Source organism: Balaenoptera acutorostrata, chromosome 4 (assembly GCF_949987535.1).
Source record: "Balaenoptera acutorostrata chromosome 4, mBalAcu1.1, whole genome shotgun sequence".
NCBI lineage: Eukaryota > Metazoa > Chordata > Mammalia > Artiodactyla > Balaenopteridae > Balaenoptera > Balaenoptera acutorostrata.
The window spans coordinates 9,089,232-9,111,367 of record NC_080067.1 but is presented as its reverse complement, the minus strand read 5'-3'; the positions used below and the strand labels follow the sequence as shown (position 1 = coordinate 9,111,367).

General features: G+C 38.4%; 1 protein-coding gene across 7 annotated transcripts in view; it reads right to left on the bottom strand.

Annotated features, from left to right (window-relative positions):
- The window catches only part of SATB1 (SATB homeobox 1), a 99,580-nt gene that overhangs the window by 49,914 nt on the left and 27,530 nt on the right, over positions 1-22,136 (bottom strand). For all 7 annotated transcript variants that reach the window (XM_057545637.1, XM_057545638.1, XM_057545636.1 and 4 more), the window contains exons 3-6: positions 20,997-21,173; positions 20,096-20,222; positions 19,206-19,329; positions 1,140-1,251 (exon numbers count right to left, since the gene is read on the bottom strand). In XM_057545637.1, the coding sequence (XP_057401620.1) occupies positions 1,140-1,251; positions 19,206-19,329; positions 20,096-20,222; positions 20,997-21,173 (540 nt within the window). The remainder of the gene's footprint in view (positions 1-1,139; positions 1,252-19,205; positions 19,330-20,095; positions 20,223-20,996; positions 21,174-22,136) is intronic.

The window sequence follows — 22,136 nt, the reverse complement described above, 5'->3', positions numbered from 1 at the left end:
GGGAAGAAACCTTCCATTTCTACCAGTGATATCAGCCCAAGTGGGCCATTCATAGGGAATAGTAATTCAAGCAATTATTCCAAAAAATGATGCATTGTCTTCATTAGAGCTCTAAGCTATAAACGGCAAAGAATCTGTTTTGGTAGATGGATGGTTTTGCTTCAAATATTAAAAGCTAAAACAGGCTCAAAATTCAGGTTCTCCTGCCTCTTAAAATCTTCAGGAGAAGTTATTATTGTTTTACTAAATGAACGTAATGGACGTAAACAGAAATAGACTTAAAACACAACGTAATGCTATGCATATTAAACATCCCATTCCTATATTATTTGAAAACATTTTATTTGGAAGGTACAAGTGTGTGAAAGAAAACCTTAATAGAAATGAAAACATTAACCTTAATCACAGTGTTTGCTTTAACGAACACTAACAAATTCAACAGGGAGAAATGGCATAATCTAAATGCTAGGGTACAACACACAACTTTTATCTATCACTTCACACTGCAGATAATTTTAATGTATTTCCTGCGTAACAAATATTGACCTAAAGTTACATGTTAAGATAGGATGCCATGGCATTGAGAGTCTAGAAGTGATGCAATGGTTCTTTGGTTACGGATGGTAAAGCAGTAGCTCACCAAAGTGCCTGTCTGGGGGGGCTGGAGACTATAGCTGTAAACATCACTTGATCTCAACTGTGGAGACTATAAATACAAGTGGATACCCTCAAAAATTGGGTGTAAAAATTGGCACTTTCCCTTTCTCTCAAACAAAACTCAAAAAAACATAAAAGCATGATTTATCTCCGAGAGAACCCACAGCCAATATTAGTTATTCAAGGCCTGGTTAGGTCTTCACTGAGATGTTAAAAAATGACAGCTCCCCCCACCGCCCCCCCCCGCCTCGCCTCCATCTCCTGCATGTCTGACAACCAAGTCAGTTGGGCTGATTTAAACACAAACATTTATTGAATTTAATTATCTCATTATACTCAGACCCACTCCCCACCCTCCAAGAAACATTCTAAATTGATCTCTAATTGGGCAATCACAAGACCTGGCTTTACATGCAACTTGGATAAACCCCCAAATGACACGTAATGGTATGTACCCACCGCTGCAGCGGTTTTCTGCTTACCCATCATATCTTTTGTCTTCTTGAAATGTTTGTACCACCTTCCAAATTCTTGACATTTTGCTGCTGAGACATTTGCATAGTAAGTGCTGTTCACAATGGAAGAAATCATACTCTGCATGAAGAGGGGGGATGGAAACAGTTGTAATACACAGCGGCACAAGACAGAACACAGACATGATTTCAATTGTGGAAACTGTAACTTATTTTTCATCAACTGAGTACCAATACATTTTTGTTTCACACTGTAGCCTAAAGCCATGACTTCTTCAAAGTCAATAAGTACAGCATCAAATGCTTTATTTAAGTAGAAAGCAACAGTCCACTGAGACTGGTATAAAATGATCACACCCACAGACTTTGCTCTAGTATGTATGGGACCTCCACCAATGTCATCTGTTCCAGGGCGGACAAACTTCAAACTTCCACCGATCCCAATAAATCCAAATACTTGGAGACGACTTTCTGATTGTAATTCATAAATAAATGCCACTTTGTTGTTTGGTGACTAAATTCTCCATCCTTGCAACTCCCAGGATGGCCCAGGGACCATAATATCAGCATCATCTGGAAGCTTATTAGAAATGCAGAATATTGGGCCCTACCCCAGACCTGGTCAAGCAGCACCTGCATTTTAATCAGACCCCTGGGGATTCGCGTGCCCACTAAAGTTTGGGAAACACCCCTTGCACTTTCCACTCATAGTATCTGGGTTTCACTTGGAGGTAAACTAACACTGTTGCAAGCCTGACTGACCACATTTAAGAAGAGAAAAACTATTCACAAAGATCCTCTAACAGAAGAAAAAAATATGCTGCAATCTTATTGCTAGCTTCATATATAGTAAAGCTTGGGTTTTGAATTTCAAACTAACTGTATCATTTTTAAAAATACGCATTTCATGGTGACTCATCTCTCAAGGATACCACAAAAAAGAAAACGCCCTATTTTGTCACTTGTCTGAATCCTGCTTCTAATAACAAAAGCTTGGAAAATGGAGTCAACATTTTAACATAGAAAAATGAAGACAGACAATGATTTTGATGTATTACTAGTTTTGTCTCTTTTTTTTAACTCATTTGCAACAAAGAAAAGTATTTTCTTCCCAGGAAATTTTGGTTCTGGTCATTTCAGTGACTTGATCATGGTTATTTCCAGCCACAACACTCATATTCTCTAGTAGTGGCTAAATTAATTTCCAATTGAGTCGTAGGAATAATTAGACTTTGCAGAGCCCATCTGTCTTCCACTCTTGTGTGCAGAAACATGAGAACTTACATTTCAGACTTCAGGTGGTCTATGGTGAAACGGTTTACAGAAGGCGGGGAACAACCAGAAAAGCCAGTTTGGGGACAAAAGGATTTTTACATCGTTATCTTCTTTAAGCTACTTCTAATGTAGAGCTCTTTTGATTATCATTCATTCCCCTGACATCCGTCATCAGTGTTAATTTTGTAACATGCACACATTCCCGTAATATGTAAACCTTGGGGATCTTTGAAGAACTTCCAGTGAAGGATAAGCTGGAGTTACATTACTGATGTAAAACATGGCTATCTTTCCTAAGAGGCACTATGCTTATCTTTTTTTTTTTTTGACACTTTCTACTGCATAGTCATTTTTACATTTCTCTAAAAAGACATTCTTAATGTGCTCACGATACTCTGCCATTAATCCAGACCTAAGAGAGTCCCTCAGTCCAAGGTACAAAAAGATACTTAGCAAGGTTGCCAAAACCAGACCCAGAAGATTACCTGATCCAGTTAATGATCCGTCAGCTTCAATCACACTTACTCTATTGTAATGATGGATCAATAAAGTCAGACACTAACAAAACTACTGAGATGGCTGATGGATCACTGTGATTCTGCAAATGGGTGAGAGCCCATGTTCTTCTACGTTGGTCCAATTTTTTAAAAATTATTACTCTTCAACTTAGACATGCTGGCAGATTCTTAAATGTTAACATAATAGTACATGTAAATTTTAGATGTAGCTTATGTCTTAGTTTCCAGAAAAGTCTGAAATATCAAAATTTTGCTGAGGTTTCTGACAAATATCCAGGCTACCTGACTTTGCCAATGGTTCCATCTATGAGATTTGCTCTTTGCTGCGCACCTACTACGTCCCTGGCTGGTACTAGGGATACAAGGGCAGATAAGATACAGCCTCTGCCTACAAGAAGTTTACCGTCTATTAGGAAGACATATGTAAACAGATCATTTCAATTTAATGTGATTCAGTAGAGCAAGAGTGGAAAATATATGGGGGTGGGGGAGGAAGAAAAATATACAATGTGTGGGAAAAAGAAAAAAAAAACATCTGAAATATTTTTGTAAAACTAGAGCCCATATGTAACAGTGCTATGTAGTTCATTATTACCCATATGTGGAAAATAATATCCATATGTGCGTGTTCATCAAAGCTTCCCCCTGCCCTTGTTTAACCCTAAATTGGTAGGCTCTGTCCTTAAGTGACTTTCTGGATGCTTTCTTCTCTGTCAAGTGGTGTGTGCTTAGGGAAACTCTGAATAACGTAAATATTAGCCTAAGTGAGACATAAGTCAAAAGGCTAATCCACAGGTTATGACGCATGCCAAAGCAACTTTCTAGATTCTCTATCTTTCTGTGCTTTTAGGGGGCCGGGAAATAGTCCATAATTCAGGTAACTTGGGGTCACCTCTATTTTTACTGGAACAATATGCAGTGATATGTCCAACTAAACTGCTCAGACAGCCACTGCATGAGACATTTTTTTTCCCTGTGATAAAATCCCCACTGAAGGCTTAGGCATGGCATCGAACTAGGTCTATGAGTTTTAAAGGCAGGGAAGAGAGATTTCAGAATTTTGGGGGGCACGTGGTATTTGAAAGATCACATTCAGTCCTGTATCTTAAATTTGGAAAATCATAAAGAAACACCTCTTGTTTTGATAATACAAAGAAGAGAAAGTCAAGATTGATAATACTTTCCTACAGGCTGAGGATGGATAGGGGGTAGGTAAACAAAGATCTATGTTTCTGAGAAAGAGGCTTGGGATTCTTCTGTCAATCAAAAGGAGACACTATGTAGTTTAAAAAGATCACTAACTAAAAAGATTACTCACTAAGCTATGAGTCCATGCAGGTCTGGGGCTCTGTATTACTTTCCAGCCCAAATGCCTGGCATGTATTAAATACACACTAAATGTTCATTTGATGAAGCAGAATCAGCTAAACCTGCATTCAAGTCCAAGATGTATCACATACTGGTAGTGTGACCTCGGTCAGATTAATTGACCACTATGACAATTCCCAGTAATAAACGGGAATGTCAGCAGCAGTCACCTCTTGGGGCTGTTCTGAGAACCTATTCATATGGGCATTTTTTTTTTTTCATTCATCCAGCAAATATCTATGGAACTCCTGCTATGTGCCTGGAACTCAACAAGTCACTAGAAAAATAATGACTTGAAGAGACATACTATCTCCACTTGGACTGACAATAAATAAAACAATGAATGTGATACAATTAGCACAGAGCCTGGAACATACGGAGTATGGACTTAAGAGAAGTTAATTACTATGACAACCCTCCGCTTCCCTCTTCATTGGCTTTTATTATGTGATCACATTTCAGATCAGTCGAAAGACTATGCTTTAAATAACATATGAGTCTTAGATACAATTTTCAAATGATGTATTTTAAGTCAAAGAGATTTTCTTATGAAAGAACAAAGAGGATACAAATTAAATGATTCCATAACAAGTCGGGTCAAGGGATAACAAGGGAAAACATCAATGAAAAAGAGCATTTCCATTTGTTTCAATATTGCAATTTGGTGGTATCTTCCAAAGCTGGCCAGTAGGTACCAGGTGGTAGCTGACATCAGGAAGATACACACCACTCCTCCGACTTATTTGATCCATGCCCTCTTCCATCTCTAGCTAACAGCTGCTCACCCGGGATACAATTTCAGTGCGGATTCCTGCAAGGCTCTTCCTGACGGCCCAAACATCCCGTACATAGAACCTCTATGGCACTGGTCACGCTGTTTATTTCCTACTAGGTGGGTGAGCCCTGGGGCTTATCTCCATATAGCCTGGACCTATCACAGGGCTTGGGCACTTATTTGGTGATCGATAAAAGGTCACTGAAATAAGTCATTACTGCAGGCTACCAGAAAGTCCTCCTCTCTGTGTTCTTAAAGATCAAAGGTAATGTTAGATTAATTGTCACAGGGAATCTTTTCGATCCATCAGTTTTAGCTGTCAAGCTCCAACTCAAAGAGTTTGAAGAACCTTTGTTCTTGAATTTGCAAGAGCTCCCTTCCAGGTTTTCGAAGCTACTTCCTCACAGATGTCTTGGAAGCCACCGAGCTCTCGGTGCTCGCGTTCTCCCAGATCTCTGGGTGTCTATTTATACGAGCTTCTCCAAAGCACTGGGAAAAGGGCACGGCTTGCCTGGCAAGTCTTCTTATTTGGCGGCCAGTCTGTGGAAAGCATCCACGTTCAGGGACTAAAATAACCAGGCTGATAAAACTCCTTCGGTTTGAAGCCCAAGTTCCAACACTACCCAGGAACACAAACCAAGGAAGAGGCCCCAGCTTCCAGCGTCAGGAAATACAGTTTGGAAGTCGGCAGAAATTGGCTGTGGGTCTCCTAACCCCAGTGTGACACAATATTCTCATCCCAGGAGCCAAGTTGTAAGCTTTTCTAAGATCCATAAAGCACATGTCTGCACCCTATGAGGAGCTCCGGCTCTTTCTGAGAGTCTGCTTGAGTTCCGATCTGAAAGAATGCCATCTTCACAGAAACCCTGGTTCTCTAGAATGATACCATCTGCCACAGGCTGAGCTTCCTTTTCAGCCAAATACATTATTTATAACCTTTCTAATTGTGAAAAGGTAAGGGTGGAATTTTTCTACAGCCTGACTTCGATATGGTTAGAACATTCTGAACCTTTGCTCTCAGATACTGCAGGTCTCTGCATTTGAAAAACAAAAAACAACCCCCAAACCCATAAGGAACTGGTGGAGGTTACATAATTTTTTTCAAAATATTCTATCCTGTCAACCCCCCGCTAGAATAGGACGTACACTGTTAAGTATGTATTTATAACACATTTAGAAAACCGAAGGAAGAGAGTTTTTTATTTCTCTCCTTGGTCATCTTAGGAGCCAAGGAAGAGGTTGGGGGAGAGGTGAGGCCTTCTGAAAAAAAGGTTCATAACGGGGGAAAGAGAGTGATCTGATTACCCTTATAGTTGCTTTGCTGTGCCTTTAACATCAACAAAAAAACCCACCCCCAAACAATGCTAATCAGGTTATTCAATCATTTAAACCAAAACTGTTCATGCTTTTCTGCCAAATCAACCAACCACAGCAAAATCTGTTATCTCTGATTGCTCAGCTTCCAGTCAAAAAACCAGTTAACCCCGACTATACCAAAAGTTTTCCAAAATACCCTCAAAGCGCTGCGTGCTCATGGAGAAGAAAGAGAAAGCCATGCCATCTTTAAAGGGTAATTGGAGCGCTGGACCCTATTTGCATATTACAGTATACTCTAATAAACTACACAGCCTGTACCGGAAGCCGGCAGCTCCCTAGTATTCATGTGATCTCCATACAGGCTTTCCGTGCACAAATTTTTTTTTTTTTTTTTTTTTTAACAGGACTGTGATATCATGATCAAAACTTACTAAAGACTTGTGGATGGTCTGACTGAGGTGGGAAGAGGCGCCAGAGCCTCTACAAAATAGTGGTTCACCCAAGTTTAAAGCTTTCAGGCTCCATCAGCAGAGAGGGCAAAAGCTACAACATCTTATTTACACAATTATCTAAATACGATTAAACAGCTGATGGACAAATATTAAACTGGAAAATGTATAGTCATTTCAGCTTAATGTAATCCTCTTTCTGTAAACACCCAAGATGATTTTTTTTTCAACCAGAACAGTCCTGACATCTCATAAGCCTAAGGGTGAATAGCAAGAGATTGTTTTTGATAGTTATAAATATTCAAAAGACATGCAGACCATCTGCTTTCATAATACAGGTAAAGCAAGACTGAAATGGGGACTGCTGTATAAAAATGATTCTTTTAACAAAGTCTTCCTCTCCTCGAAAACTATAAAGACAGATGTCAAAAACTGTTTACACAGAGCAATCAGGAGCGTGCAAAATGTAATATTCCTTTTACACACAGTGCTTGCTAAAGAGATTTTTTTTTTTCCTTTTTCTTCCCATCTGTGTGTTGCAACACATTTCTACAAGTTAAAAACATTTTTTTTTTCAAACAGAGATCTCATGAATACCCAAAAACATGCTATCTGGTTTCTGAATGCTAATTAATTTCAACTAAGGAATCTGAATATCTTCTTCTGTAGGAAGGAATGTATGTTTTGAATCGGAATACTCCAGAGACACAAGGGAAATCATCTTGTACAGGTTTAATTCTGTAAGGTGATTTTTCATGGTTCTACCTTGTCTGTAATATATATCTGGTACATCCATGTCTTAAATGAAAGCACATCACTGCTAATGTCTTTGGCATGAAGTCTAAAATAATTGTTTTCTGAAATAAATGTCTGTGCGTGCAGAATGTATATACAGAAACCTTTAACTTCTCGGGCGACACACAGTGATGCTTTATAAAGCCCCGCAGTTAATTTTCAGGGTTGGAACACTAATCTTGACAGTAACCTTTTTATGTATTGTATTAATGGCACAGAGACATTAAGCACCTTTTTATAATTTTCAATAAAATGAGCATTTACTGAACAATCTGTCAAACTGCTGGCTCTCTATTCCTTTACATTTTTATCTTTTGACAAGTGTAACTTCACACACTCAGCTGGCCCTCCCCTTTCTCTAGGTCCGGCCTGCCTATGGCCTGAATTTTCACAGCAGGGTTTTAGATGCACGTGGGAAACTTAAAAGGTCAAATTTTAACTTCAGGTCAAATGGAATCAACTCCACATTCAAATACTGTTTTAATAGGGATTCTCAGTAAATGGGGTTTTCTTTTCATCCCAAAGGATATCAAATACTACAAACAAGGCATCATAGGAGATGGTGACATGGAACGAATTTGCTGAAAATTCACAGGTAGTCCCCATCTGGTATTGAGGGAGGGGTGGGGAGGGGAGGAAGGGAATCGGGTTTCGATTTATGGGAAGCAAATGGCAGGATTTCTAAGTGTCATATTCTGTTTGTGATGTTAGCTTATGCTCCCCAAATCTTTCCCTCTGGATCCTTTATTGCTTTCTAAGCTATTCTCTTGGGAGATACAATTGGGGCATATTCGGCATCTCAATTTGTTGAGAAGAGACTAATCACTTCTAAATTTTACTTAAACTCCAGTTGTCATAGTTATGGCTCTTGCCATCTTGATCAATCCCGGTGCCTGAAAATGGCATCGTCACACAAAGTCACCCTTGTATGGTGCTAAAAATAGAAACTCGGTACAAAGCTCCAAAGGAATACAAAAGGAAGCACAAAGAGAACCTGGGCAATTCTGTTTTAATTCTCTTACTACATTTCCTAAAGATGAAAATGTGACCGTTTCGAAGCACAGGAATTTTATGTAATGGTTTAAATAGCCAATTCATCATTTTTAAAGGAAACGCTGGCTCACAGTTCATATGGCTTTTCCGCAAAATTAAAGTAATTTTACATAAGGCCCAGATAATATCTTTTGACCAGATTCTCTATTCTTTTTGTATAAGTATCCGTCTAGATCGTTCTTAACGCTACTGAAACCTCCTTATTCAAACGAATTGAATACGTTGGTAAAGAGCTTAAATTAGAAAATATTTGCTAAGAAGTGTACTGTTACTAAGGGCATGTAATATTTCAAATTAACTGCACGTAGAGGCTTAGGTTTGCTCATCTGCAATATGAAGGGAAATGAACTAGATAATCTGCAAGGTCTCTTCTAACAGCTTGAAGATTCTATGAGATCTGTATGCATTCCCAGACACAGGTCCTACAGGGTCTTCTTTAGTGACTAAAGAAGATGCGATTGTAATACCCATCATCCATTCACTGTTCAGACATCCCCAACTACAGTTTTATTTTTTAGGAAGGTTGGAGTCCCTTGGTATCTTGCTTATAATATGATTATTAAAAATATACTCACTATCATTAAACATTATGCTACTCCAAATAGAATTTTCACAAGTTTTTCATTAGATAAATCTAAATCTAATGAGTTTTATTTGATTTTATAGCAAAAATCATTTCCTAAGATTCTAAATCTTGAGTGCTGGGAATGCTTGCTTCTTCTTGCTCTGATGGCCCTTGTGTGGTTAAATCTCCCATTCTCTATGGAGATTAAAATTTCTCATATCTGTACTTAGAAATAGCAGAAAAGATACCAAATTTGTATTCAATTCCAGAGGTCCTAAATAAAGCATTTTGAGAAACTTCAAGCCACAGAGTGAAAAAAAGAACTAAAGTAGTTTGAACAATCCATTTTTCCAAAAGTAAATACTAGAATTAGACTCTGTAACTCTTCACAGATTTTATATTCTTTCCTTCCTTGTATGAACACTATTAGATTTTTAAGCCACACTGCCTAAAAATTGGGGAGAAAAGTAAGACTGCTTTTTAGCTTTTTATGGGGCCAAAGACTTTCTTTGGGAGTCTCATGAAACCGATGGAAGCTCTCCCCACATGTATACTCCCCAAAAGAGGCTTGGAACTTCTGGGTCTGCACAAACCCTTGGGAGCCCACTGCGTGGGCAGTGGATCACACCCAGATCTGATCCAAGATTTCACAGGAGACTGAGGGCTAAATCATGTCCTTGATTTCTGTGTTTTATTAGTTGTTAGTTGTTAGCCAAGATTTCCCACGTCTACTAAATATAAACCAATGTCACCTCTGGATGAGGTCACAGAGAAAAATCAAATTAACCTAGCTCACCTCTATCAGTATTATGAAAATGCTTTACAGTTTAGGAAAATGCCATATACTGGTAATCACCTCTTTGGGAGTTACGGTGAAATGGTAAAAAGAATGTGCTGGATGGGCTGTCCGTCATGAAGTAAGGAGCTCCGTCCATCACCGGGGGCGTGAGAGCCAGGCTGAGCTGGTGCTCCTGCAGAAGGGTGGACAAACCAAGCCCCTGAGGCCTGTTCTGGAATGGCTCAACACTTATCTCCACTTGCAGCTCTCTCTAAATTCAGGTGATTCTGGACCTTCACACAGCTGACTTTTACACATTATATATTTATAGCCCCAAACGGAGTCTCCAATGCCAAATGTGGCCTCTGGAACCTCAGGTGAGGGAGGGACATTGTGAGCTAACACGGGGTGGTACTAACTGCTGGCATTTCCAGCCTGGCGGTGTCAGCATCTTGGTCTATAAATCATTTGATTCTGCTATTGGCATTCCCCCCGCTTTATTTTTTTTTTTAACTATGAGAAATAGACAAACATAAATAAATAGACTAATAGTAAAAAAGCATGGATCTCAAATATAACGCAATTGAGACAAAATGAAACCTATTAGCCAAGCTGAAATACATAGTTGATTATAAAAGAAAAATTTTAAAATGTGCACAGAAATATGTTGTTAAAGAGTGTGCTTAACAGTGACGTATAATTAGGTCTTTTATAGCAGTGTTTAGATCTCTGGGTCCCTTGTACCTCCCAAGACTATTATCTGCTTACAAACATAGAAGTTTTGTACATATACTCAAGAACATTAACAATATAAGCAAAAGTATGGGACAGCTTGGAATATCAGTAGGTTTTCTTAGAGGAAAATGTAGAAGTGATTTGCTCTTGGTAAGGTAAATTAAAAATTCAGAATTAAGAGTAATAGGAAAAATATTTTGTAAAGTAGGCTATTATAGATAAGACTACATATAAAATACTACTAATAAAACTACTGACATAGTTTATAGGTTCACAAAATAAACATGATGAAAATTCTATGAGGCTGTTTAGGTCTGACAAATATTCCTGAGATCCTACTATGTGTCAGATCTCTGAATGTGATGATGAATAAAACTTAGTCCCTTTGTGACCATCAATTACAGTGTACTCAGAGAACGGAGTTAGTCCACAGATAATTACAAAACTAAGTGGAAAGTGCTATTGGGGGGTCATAAAGGAGGGACAGAGCCTTGGATGTAGGGAGGGGGGGCGTCGAGGGTAGTTAAAGGAAGGAACACCGGGAAAACTCACATCCAGAGGACAGTCCCCATCAGGCATCTTTGACACTATCCAGTCTAAGATACCACATCTGCTTAACTTGCAAATGTGCTTATATAAAGCATCATGCTTGAGTCTTCCCCCACTTGCATTTTAAGATGCATCAGACCTTTACACTGACTCTAAGAACGGCGCTAAAAGCATTCCTTAAAGGTGAGAATGAGTTATAAAACAGCCCTTTAATTTTTTCACAAATGAAAAGTTCTTGGTTGTTTCCATAAAAAAGTGACACTTGTATCAAAATCTTCTATGTTAGCAACAAAGTTTCTTAGACCCACAAGTGCCATTTCAAACTCTCAATCCCCACGCTGTAGAAAAACAAGTAACGTTATACTGTACTTTAGAACTGAGCGCTGTTCTAAATGCTTTATGAGTATTAACTCATGTAATTCTCCAAACAATCCTGAAAAATTGGTACTATCATCTTGCTACTGTATAGATTTAAAAAATGAGGCATGGAGGGTCACTTGCCTGAATTTACAGAGCAGTAACGACAGAGCTCACATTCTTGACTCCCATGGAATGAATGCTATTAGCTTACTAATTATGTGATGGCAAACAGCAGTTGCTGATGAAATATATCACTTCCAAAGATAGTTCCATTAAGAAATAAAAAGAAAATGAGATCAAGCACTGCCCTATGTTAACATAACCGAGGAGATTCAATACATTTGGGGACATATTTATTGTGACGTTTCATAAAGTTAATACTCGTTTTGGTTTGCTCCACGTTTTTCAGTTGCATAGGAATAAGCGCTGGATTGATAGTAAAATGGGACAAGCCGAGCGAGGACAGTCGGGTGGCACCCAATGAGGAAATACCCTGTCTTGTCATCTAGCTAAGAATGTGATCTCAAACGGTGCTAACAATGAAAGCTTTAATCGTTCTTAACTTTCAACACATCATTTGCCTCTTTAACCTCTTTGAGTAAACTAAATTAGATTAGCATTTTCATGGGGAAATATTGCCATACAAGAGAACAGTCTTTTGAAAAGGAGAAAGAAAAAGATGATGACTAAAGAGGATGAAGTTTTAGAGTAAGAATGAGAGAAAGGAAGAAGATTCTTAAGTCAGCCACCTTCTCTACAATGCAGAATTCTGCAGCCTCCTGAATTGTCCAGAATGGAACTCCAGCACCCCATAATAATACTGCATATTAGAACCCACTACAATCTTACATTTCTGTAGCGCCCTTCATGCAAGGATCCCAGGGTGCTTTACAATCATTATGAGTTAAAATTAAAACTAAAGCACATACAATTCCTAATAGAACCATTTTAAAAATGCTAAGCAGAACAAATAACTTTTAAGTCTAGATTTAAAGGTCCCAACAGCAAGAGCGTTCCTTCTTTCAATTGGCAATGAACTGCGGAGTCTGGCTGACGCTCTCTCCTGTTATGTTAAAGGCTCTGTTATGTTTTCTAATACTCAGAGCACCTTACAATCAAGCAGTTTCCAAAGAAAGAGGGAAAAATCGGGTGCGTGTAGTATCTGTTTTGATTATTCTGAATTTACGGTTTTCTGTTTGTTTGTTTATGAGTTTGTTTGGGACCAAAATCTGACATGAAATAGAACAGGTTTAAAAAGCAAACCCAGGTAAAGCCCAACTTGAAATTTACGTAGTCATTCCGACAAAAGACACTCCAAAAGCACTTTAAAACTAGCTCTGTTTGAGCAAGAAAATCTGATTGATTAGCATGATTTGGTTAACTTTTTAAAAAAATTAGAAAATAGCATTTAATAGGCTTTCTCTCAGGCCATGTCTACTCCTAAGCCTTGGCAGTATTTATTATTCTGCAAATCAGAAAAAAATAGGGGAAATGCACTCATGATATGGTAATTTTCCTTGCATTAGTGATTTTGAGGTCAGAGGAAACTTGTTCAGATCTAAAACAAAGCATAGGTAAAAATCTATTAAGTGAAAATGAAGTGCTTACACATTGTCAAAGCACCCTCTAAATCGGCATGGCTTAAACTCTTTTATGTTTTACTCTTGTGAAAAGATAGTGGCCATAAAATATCTGAGATCAATCCATTTGAAGTTAGATGCTTTATTAAGTTTCACTTTTTTGAAAGGTTACAGGGAACTAATATCAAGCTACAGTAAAACCCTTATGTATATAAACCGGCTAAAAATGAGCCTGATAGATGAGACACAAAAAAGAAAATTTGCAATTTGGAGGACACGTCTATTGTAGATGCTACGTATTACATTATTAACACAGTACAGATATCTCACTGTCTAATCTGAGAGAGATACTAGAGTGAAGTAATAACTGGTTCAAAAAAGGAGATAGAAAAAGTAATCTGATGTAAGTTTAGCAATTCACACAACTGCCCATATAAGACTGGTTTACCATTTCCTTTATGGATCTCGCCATTAATACAATTGCTGAAAGTGGTAATAAAATCCAATTAGTATCAAGTACTTCCATGCCTGGCAAAGCAGATATTCATAACCTTGGACTCCCTTGGGCAGTAGGGTAAAAACTGGGAAAAGTTTTGTCATTTAAAGAGGAAAGAAAAGCTCCTACGTGGAGCTTTTCCTCAAAATATATGATATTTAACGACAAGATTTACAATAGATTTACAATATTATGCTAGGAAGGGGCAGGTACAAAATCCTACAAGCACATCTCAAACAGGAAACTTTAAATAGAGCCGCCAGTTATACCCTTGGTCATCACACTGAGCCAGTGAATGACTAAGGTCTATATTTTCACATAGACTCGAGAAATTGCCCACTGTTTCCCATGTAAATATCTAACATTGTCTTGGGGGTCAAAACAAAGGGCTATTAGCGCAATTATACCTACTGATCCAGACAGGATGTAAGGACAGGGAGAAGTGACTGCCAACAGAGTTCTTACAGTCAAACTTTTTGGAACCTCCCAAATACCAGATTATCCCAGGAATCAGTCTCCGTGGTCTAAATCCCCCTCGAATACTCTAAATTAGGGGCATGACGGTATTTTTAAAGCAAGTCAATGTAAGAATGACAAAATCAAAGATACAAAACCAAAACATACATTAAAGAAAAATTTCAGCAGTAAGAATAAATACAGTTGGAAAACTGTAAGTAGTTATCAGTACTTCAGAGAAACCTATTTTATAAAACATCAAATTAGTTGGAGAAAGGTTTTTTAAAAAGGTCTCTGTCTCTATCTATCTATCTATCTATCTATCTATCTTTCCTTCCATCCATCCATCCACCCATCCATCCGAGAATACTTGATTAAGCTCACAGGGTCTGGGTATGAATTCTCGCCCCTCTGCTTCACCTGCTCCGTAACCATGGGACTTGCTTAAACATTCCATGGCTCGGCTTCCCTAACTGAAAATGGGGATGTAAAACCATCTGCCACTTAAGGGTGATAGACACACTCTTGATACTGTAAAAGTACTAAATGAAAGTTACTATTATTTCAACTACTAAGATGTGTCACCCTTATTACTCCATAGGAAATAAAATGCCTGTCACACAGCAGACTGTCAATACGTATTTCTGAATGAATAAGTATGTGAATATGTGAATAAGTTTCATAGGTTAGACTCTCATGTGAAATACAATATTTGAATACTGATGTTGGATATTCTCTGGAGAAAATGTGATTACTGTTTATTGGAATTTTTTTAGAAACATCATTTTGGTCCAAAAATTATGGAAAAAATAACATAAAGTGCAGTTAAAAAATATATATATCTACAGCCTAACAGATAGGGATTTTTTAAATTGGTGCTTTGTATAATACAGACTGAACACAGGGGTTTATTAATGTCTATGGAAATGATTGTCAAGTTTCAGAGAATGGGCACGGTTAAACGCCAAGCTTCAGCAGGGAAAGGTGGCTTCTTTTTTCGCCTGTTTTGCCAGTACCTAATGAAAAGTCTGACACATTCTACATCCCTAGATGCTGTCAGAAAAAGGAAAGCCAAAATATCATTTTTCTCCACGTTACTTCTAAATGGAATGTTCAAATTTAAATTCATTTTATGTATCTTTTGCTACTTGAAAATAAAAACGACAGTTCCCACTTTATGGAGGACTTGGGCTTGGAGCTACTTTTCCCAGGTGAGAAATGAAACAGAAAGAACCAGCACCTTAAAAATATGAAAGTGGTAATGTGTGAGCGTTAGTGTGTTTGCGTACACAAATGTGAATGTGTGTGTGGTGGGGAAGGGTGGTAAAAATGCACATATATCAGATTAAAATCCCTTAGGAATATGTGACCTAAACATTTTTAGAAGGAAGACACTAGTCTGGCAGAAGTAATAACTAACCTTTTACTTATGATACCTTTAACAAAATGAATCTATCCTTGTACTGAATGTATATATATTTATCTAATGTTCAAGTTCAATTTCTAAAACTTCAGGGGAAACTTAAATCCGAATGAAATGTATTTTTATTGTACATCAAAATATTTACTTTTTCAAATCCCAATTTACCTTCCAAATCCATACCCTCCAAGTTCCCACGACCATAAGCTTTCTTATCCCCACGTCAGACTTTATCCTCCCTTCCTTACTTGCAGGTCAGAATACAACACCCACCTTACCTAACTACATCCACTGAAAAAAGCAAGAGTAACAACACAGCACTCAACCTCAGATCCATAATGAGCTACGGGTTTCTTATGCCTCAGAACAGTTTACAAAAATAAACAAACACGTGGTAGAAAAAAACAATAAATGGATGTCAATCTATTTGGGCAGATTTATGATAGGAAATCAGTCACAGAAATAAAGGTCTGAGTTATAAATCAAACCCCACGCACACTCATGGAATTTCTGCGGCTAGAGAAAACCTTGCAAAGATTATCCAAGAAAACATTACTGCAGCAAAACCTAAGTCTTCATTTTAAAATCAACACGTTAAAACGCATCCTTGGGAAAGGACTTTGGGGTCAGTCACTAACCAGCATTTTGACTTTAATCTCTGGGAAAGATAACATCTTCTGGTTCTAAGATTGGAAGTGCAAACTGGACTTGCTCTTTTCAAGGAGGGGACAATCCTCCTGGGAGCACTGGAGGCGTGGCCTGCCAGACGCCGCAGGCAAATTCCTGGGGCTGCCCCTCCCCTTCCCTCCTCAGTAAAGGGAATCTCCTTGCCCACAGGGTGGACATTCTTTCTGCCCAGCTGATCATTAACGGACCCAATGGCCATATTCAAGACTGCGCTATTTCACCATATTAAACAAAACCAAACCCTTACTGTACAGCAAAATGGGCATGCTGAATCGTATGCTAAAAGTTCTCACGTGAAATGAATCAAAACTCCACAGGAGGGGAAAAAGTCTTAAGCTGTAGCATTTCTTGGGGTTAGGTCCCATTTTGTACAAGACTGAGGCCGTATTTATTTGCTAGGCATTTTTCACCACAGCACCTTCATCACCGAATCTCACCAGGGAGGAAGAAAAGAGCAGTTTTACCAAGCTCAGCATATATTTGGGGCTGAGGCCTCAGAGTGCCTGCATTTCCTCTAACTAATAACTTCTGACAGAAGAGAAAATAAAGAAGCAAATGGAAAACAGTCCATAATTAAAACATTCCGAATTGAGTATCAGATTCACGAATTCATTCTAGAGAAATAGAAGATGATGCAGCAGAATATAAAATAACCCCCTCATTTAGAGAACAAGTTGCACTTTTTCATAATATTAAATATTAAATTAATTTCAAATATTTGCTGCCACTGCTGAACGATGTATACCTTTTTTTTCAATTTTTTTTTTTTTTTTAAAGAAAGGAAGATTGTAATTATAACTGATGTTGAAGTTACAGCCTAGTTTCACCACTTAAGGATGACAGCAGGGTCCCCAGCTACCCAGGCCCACATGTTCCTCTCGAGGCCTCTCTATAGAAATTCACCCATGTCTGACTCCAAAACCAAGTCCTGAATTTCATTTTGTCAATTCTGTTTAACATTATAATAGTCTGTATTCAATTCATTTCCCATGATAACATTAAGTAAACTCACAATTGTATTTATAAGCTATAGTGAGGTAGAGTTTATTGGCTGAATGTTGATGTCATTTAACAATTAGTTTTCACTGCCTGTTTCAATAAATACTTATGCTAGCATCCTCTTCTCCGGCTCACAGTAAATGCCTTAAATCTCTGCCTTCCCAAATCAATGGGACACTTAGTAACATGAAGATACATGAGATTCCTATACTGGGTATTTATACATATTTTAACGCTGAGTTAAACGAACAAACCAACCAACCAGCCTTTAATTCTAGGACATTTCAAATTTTCAAATGCTGAAACCAAGTGACAGACTATCTGGAGTTGTCTGCAAAATCCAAAGCCCCAGAGGTTAAGAGTCACCTGCTTCATTATATCATCCTATTGATTTAACTGTGTTTAATTAATTTAAATTACTTTTATTCGATGGTTATAAATTCACATCCTCCCTACTCCAAGGGTGAGAGAGAGAGAGAGAGAGAGAGAGAAGAGAAGATCAGCTAAAATGACAAAAAGACTTTGCTCTGATTTTCAAGAAACGGACACTTAACACAGAGAATATTTTACCTGTGGCCATAGCTTACCTTAAAAGAATAAAAAAAGCCATCATTAATTGTAAACTTAATTCATTTGCTTCATTCCTATAATTGCTAACAAATAACAAAGTAAAGCTGAGGGACTGTAATGCAGCACACCTGCAATGCATGGAGTTTCCATGAAACGGCGGCACAAAAGGCCACAACCTTCCTTCCTAAGGTACCCATGTATCTTCACGGCTGTCACATTAGAAACACATTTTGAGAATATCTCAGTTGCAGAAATGTTTACAGCACTCATACAGTTCAAGTCCAAATGACTGACAGACTAACATTCACACTTACATTTTAAACTTGCATTGAAAGAAAAACATTAAAAATTTAGTAAAAATCTAGTTAGACCAGCACTTCAACTATACGCTATGGTGGCATGACCTTCACTGGTGTGGGCACTGAGAGATGGCATTACGACACAGTTACGTCGTGACCACAGGAGCAGCCCATGAAGAGCGGGTTCACGGCATCCTTTCTTTTTTATTTGAATCAGCTCTGCATCATCAAAAGTGATGTTTGGCTTTACATTTAGAAACAGAGGCAATCTCTCAGTAGAGTTTTAATTGCCCCTCTACCAAAATTCATTCTAAAAACTCGAGTACAATAATAATAAATCTTTGTCTCATTTCAAAAATCCCTGATGGTATGACAGGCGTCTCAGAGGAAAACATATGATCCCACTAAAAAAAAAGAAAAAGCTGGGGCGGGGGGTAAACCAATGCCATAAAACTGGTGACAAAATCCTGATGAATAATAACTATTTAACCTTTAGTTACAGGGAAGAGATTTCTGTTTTCTGTTCTTACTTAAAAAAATTTTTTTTACTAAATACTATTTCTTTCTTTTTTTTTTTTTTTGGTAATGAACAAAGTATCCAAAAACTATACTATACTCTTGTTTTATTGAGGTAGCATGGTGCAGTTTTCAACATTAACACTTCCAATGCCCTTCCCACTCACCTAGGGGTGCCTGGAAGTTATACCACCTTTATTCCCTTAAATAAGGGCTCTCAGGACAATGTAGCTTCCAAGCTCAGAGCACTCAGAGGAGGAATCTACAATCGAGCTAGTGTAGAGTTCTGCTGAGTTGTTTTTCCTCCGCTCTTTTCCCCAAGGGAGAAAAAGTGTAAAGGCTCTGTTCAGGACGAAGAGCGCATATTTTTGAAAGTCACCAGTAGTCAAGTCACTTGGCCTTTTGGGGAGATTCTTGCTTCCGATGCCAGTTGCTTTAGACTATGGAACCCTATTACACCTCCAACTAGGGCTTCCCACAATGTCCTATCATTTAGGACAGGCAATGCCAAGTACCTGTGAGAGGGGGCACTCCTTGGCCAAGGAACTCTGATTCATATCCTTCAGTAAGTCCTTCAGCGCGTTCCTGACGGTGGTGTGGGACCACTGTTCCGGAGGCAGGTCTTCTAGTTTGGGGCAACTATTGGAGACACAGATTAGAAAGGGGATTATAACCAGATCGCATCCTGCTGCAGAACGTTCCTTTAAGACAGACAGATTTCATTTTGCGCATCAAACAGATGCATCTGGAGATTGCTCTCGGTCTCCTGATTGTTCCGATTAGTTAATTACTTTATACAACACATCTGCTGTATCGATGCATGAATTATACATCAGCTGCCTGTGGTGGCTATTTTTTCACGTTACTTCTACCTTCCTGCTCTGATGTGCTTGGGAAGACAATTTAAGGTGTGCTGCTTTCTCACGAGCTATGGTGAAAAACGGGAACGTGGGAACACTTTCCTTTCAGGACTCTGTTCATACGAGTTAAAATGGTAAAAGAAAAAAAATATATACATAAATGAAGAAGAGCTCGGCAATAGCGAATAAGGCATTCTTTCACAAAATGTACACAGATGGCACTGTTCATGATATGCAAAAATATTTTTCTCTTAAGTAAACTTTATGTAAAATGCCTTCTTGTAATGCATCATTTAATCCACTGCACATACAAAGTCTTGTCATCTGATAACCTGCACAGATCGATGCATCTGGGGGGAAGGCTGCTTTTTAATGATAGATTGAAGTTAGGAAAATAAAGCAGAAGGGGTAAGGTAACAAAATCAATTTGGGTTAACCTTCCTGAAACACAGAGTAAATCACAACTGAAGGGTGACCAGAGATGCTTTATTTCAGATGATCAGGTGAGTAGAATGTTCTGCCCTAGAGTTGCTGTCCTGACTCACCTGTGTAACTGAATTTTCAATGTGACCACATGATACACGTCTTGAAGCATATCTGCTACCGTAGCATCAGGGGCATCAGTCACGTAAGACAGTGGGACTGGATTCCACTTTCCAACCTGGATTAGCCCTATTCCAGATAAAGAGAATATGTCACTAACTATTTTACCCTTCAGATAACATACCTAGTAGAAGGTATGTTCTTTTTCTTTTTTAACTGCCCCCACCACAAGCAATACTGTTATTTGTTTGAATGATTCCCTTCCCTCTAAAAGGCAGGTTAATGAAAATATTCACAGCTTAGCTTTCCAAATTGTGAAATTATGTAAATGACGGTGGGGGTTGTTTATTATTTTGGAAATAAAACCCCATCAATAAAACCTAGGCAGAGGCCACATTTTCCTAACTTGCAGGAAGTTCTAATAAGACATAGCTGAACCAGTTGTAAACGGCTTTACGATTTAGATAAGATTCTCTACTGCAATGGGAATCAGCATTGAAAAATACTTTACAGCCCATAAAACCATCAGAAACAGAATAAAAGAAACAGAACTAGATATTCAGTCATAAATGCAAATTGACTCTCAACAGTCCATCTGTTCAAATACGCTCCTCACTTCCTTGTGGGTCCTCAGTGGAGCAGATTATTAAGGTCAATAAGCATACTAATGATTCAGCTGAAGTAATTTAAAAAAAAAAAAATCTACCTCGACATTCCACATGAGCAAAATGTGTGTTAACTAAACCAAACTGAATTAAGCCAATTTTTCAAAGCCACAGTCTAGAAGGAACCCATGTAACACACAGGCTACAGTTCTTTGAATGAAAATATTCAGTTGCTTTCTCTGCAAGGTAAACAAAGGATGCCAAGCAATTTTTCCAACCCCACGTCTGCATTATTTACCTTTGGCCTGGGCAGCAGAGCTATGCGAATAACCCAGAGACAGCAAGGCCATTTCAATCAGCTGGTTGAAAAGCATATCCTTCCTCACCAACACAAATTCTGCATGCTCCTCCTTGCAATCGTACTCAATGGCATTTTCATAATGTTCCACCACGCAGAAAACCGGTAGCATGGTTCCTATCAAGGACACAGAGGAAAAAGAGACGCAAACCAACGATCTTCAGAAATACAGTCTGGGGGGAGGAAAAACGAAGCCATGAAAATAAATCTTCAACACAGTGAGAGAATGGGGCGGCTGTGTTTCCAAGGCAGACAGGGCACAGAGATCCAGGCGGGCACACACACACATACACCTGCCTTTATTTTTATTTTTTTAAGTTGTAAGAGAAATATTGAAATAGAATGTGAACTTGGCCCTGAGGTAACTTGGGCTCTGCTTTAATTTTAACAGCGCGTTTCCCCACTTCAATTAATGCAGAACTACCTTTTTGATCAAACCGTAAGGCTGATAAGAGAGGAGCCAGGGTCTCGTCTGATCTGCTGTGAGTGGTACCCGGTGTGCAAACGCAATTCGCTACACTTGTCCTCGAAAGAACCCACCTTCGTGCTTCCTACACACTTTTGTTAACATTAAACGTTCATTGCCTGTATCCAAACAAATTATATTTGATGATAAAATTATTAGCATTTTCCTCCTTTTTTAAGACCTTGACTCTAAGTTAGAGTCCATAGAAGAAACACAAAACTTAACCAAACTGATGTTCAAAACACACGATTTCAGTATGTGCATAATGTAGATGAGTAAGATTTTACTCTGATGGCTACTCATTTAATCTACCTGACTAAAAAGATATCACAGTAACCACATGTCTTTAAAATGAACCATCTTTGCTATAGCAAATGGGATAAAAATGAGAGGAAAGGAAACTGGCCTCATCAGGGCATCTTAGGATACAGGAATCTGCATAGACTTGAGGTGTTCTCTATTTACTGTAATCCCACGTAATAACTCAGTAGCCAGATGATTAATAAACACAGGCCACACCACTGTTAGCAAAGAGGCTTCTAGAAACAGAAATCACGGGACGTGGTAGTACTCGAGGTGTTTACGCAGCACACTGTCAAGACGTCCAGTGATAA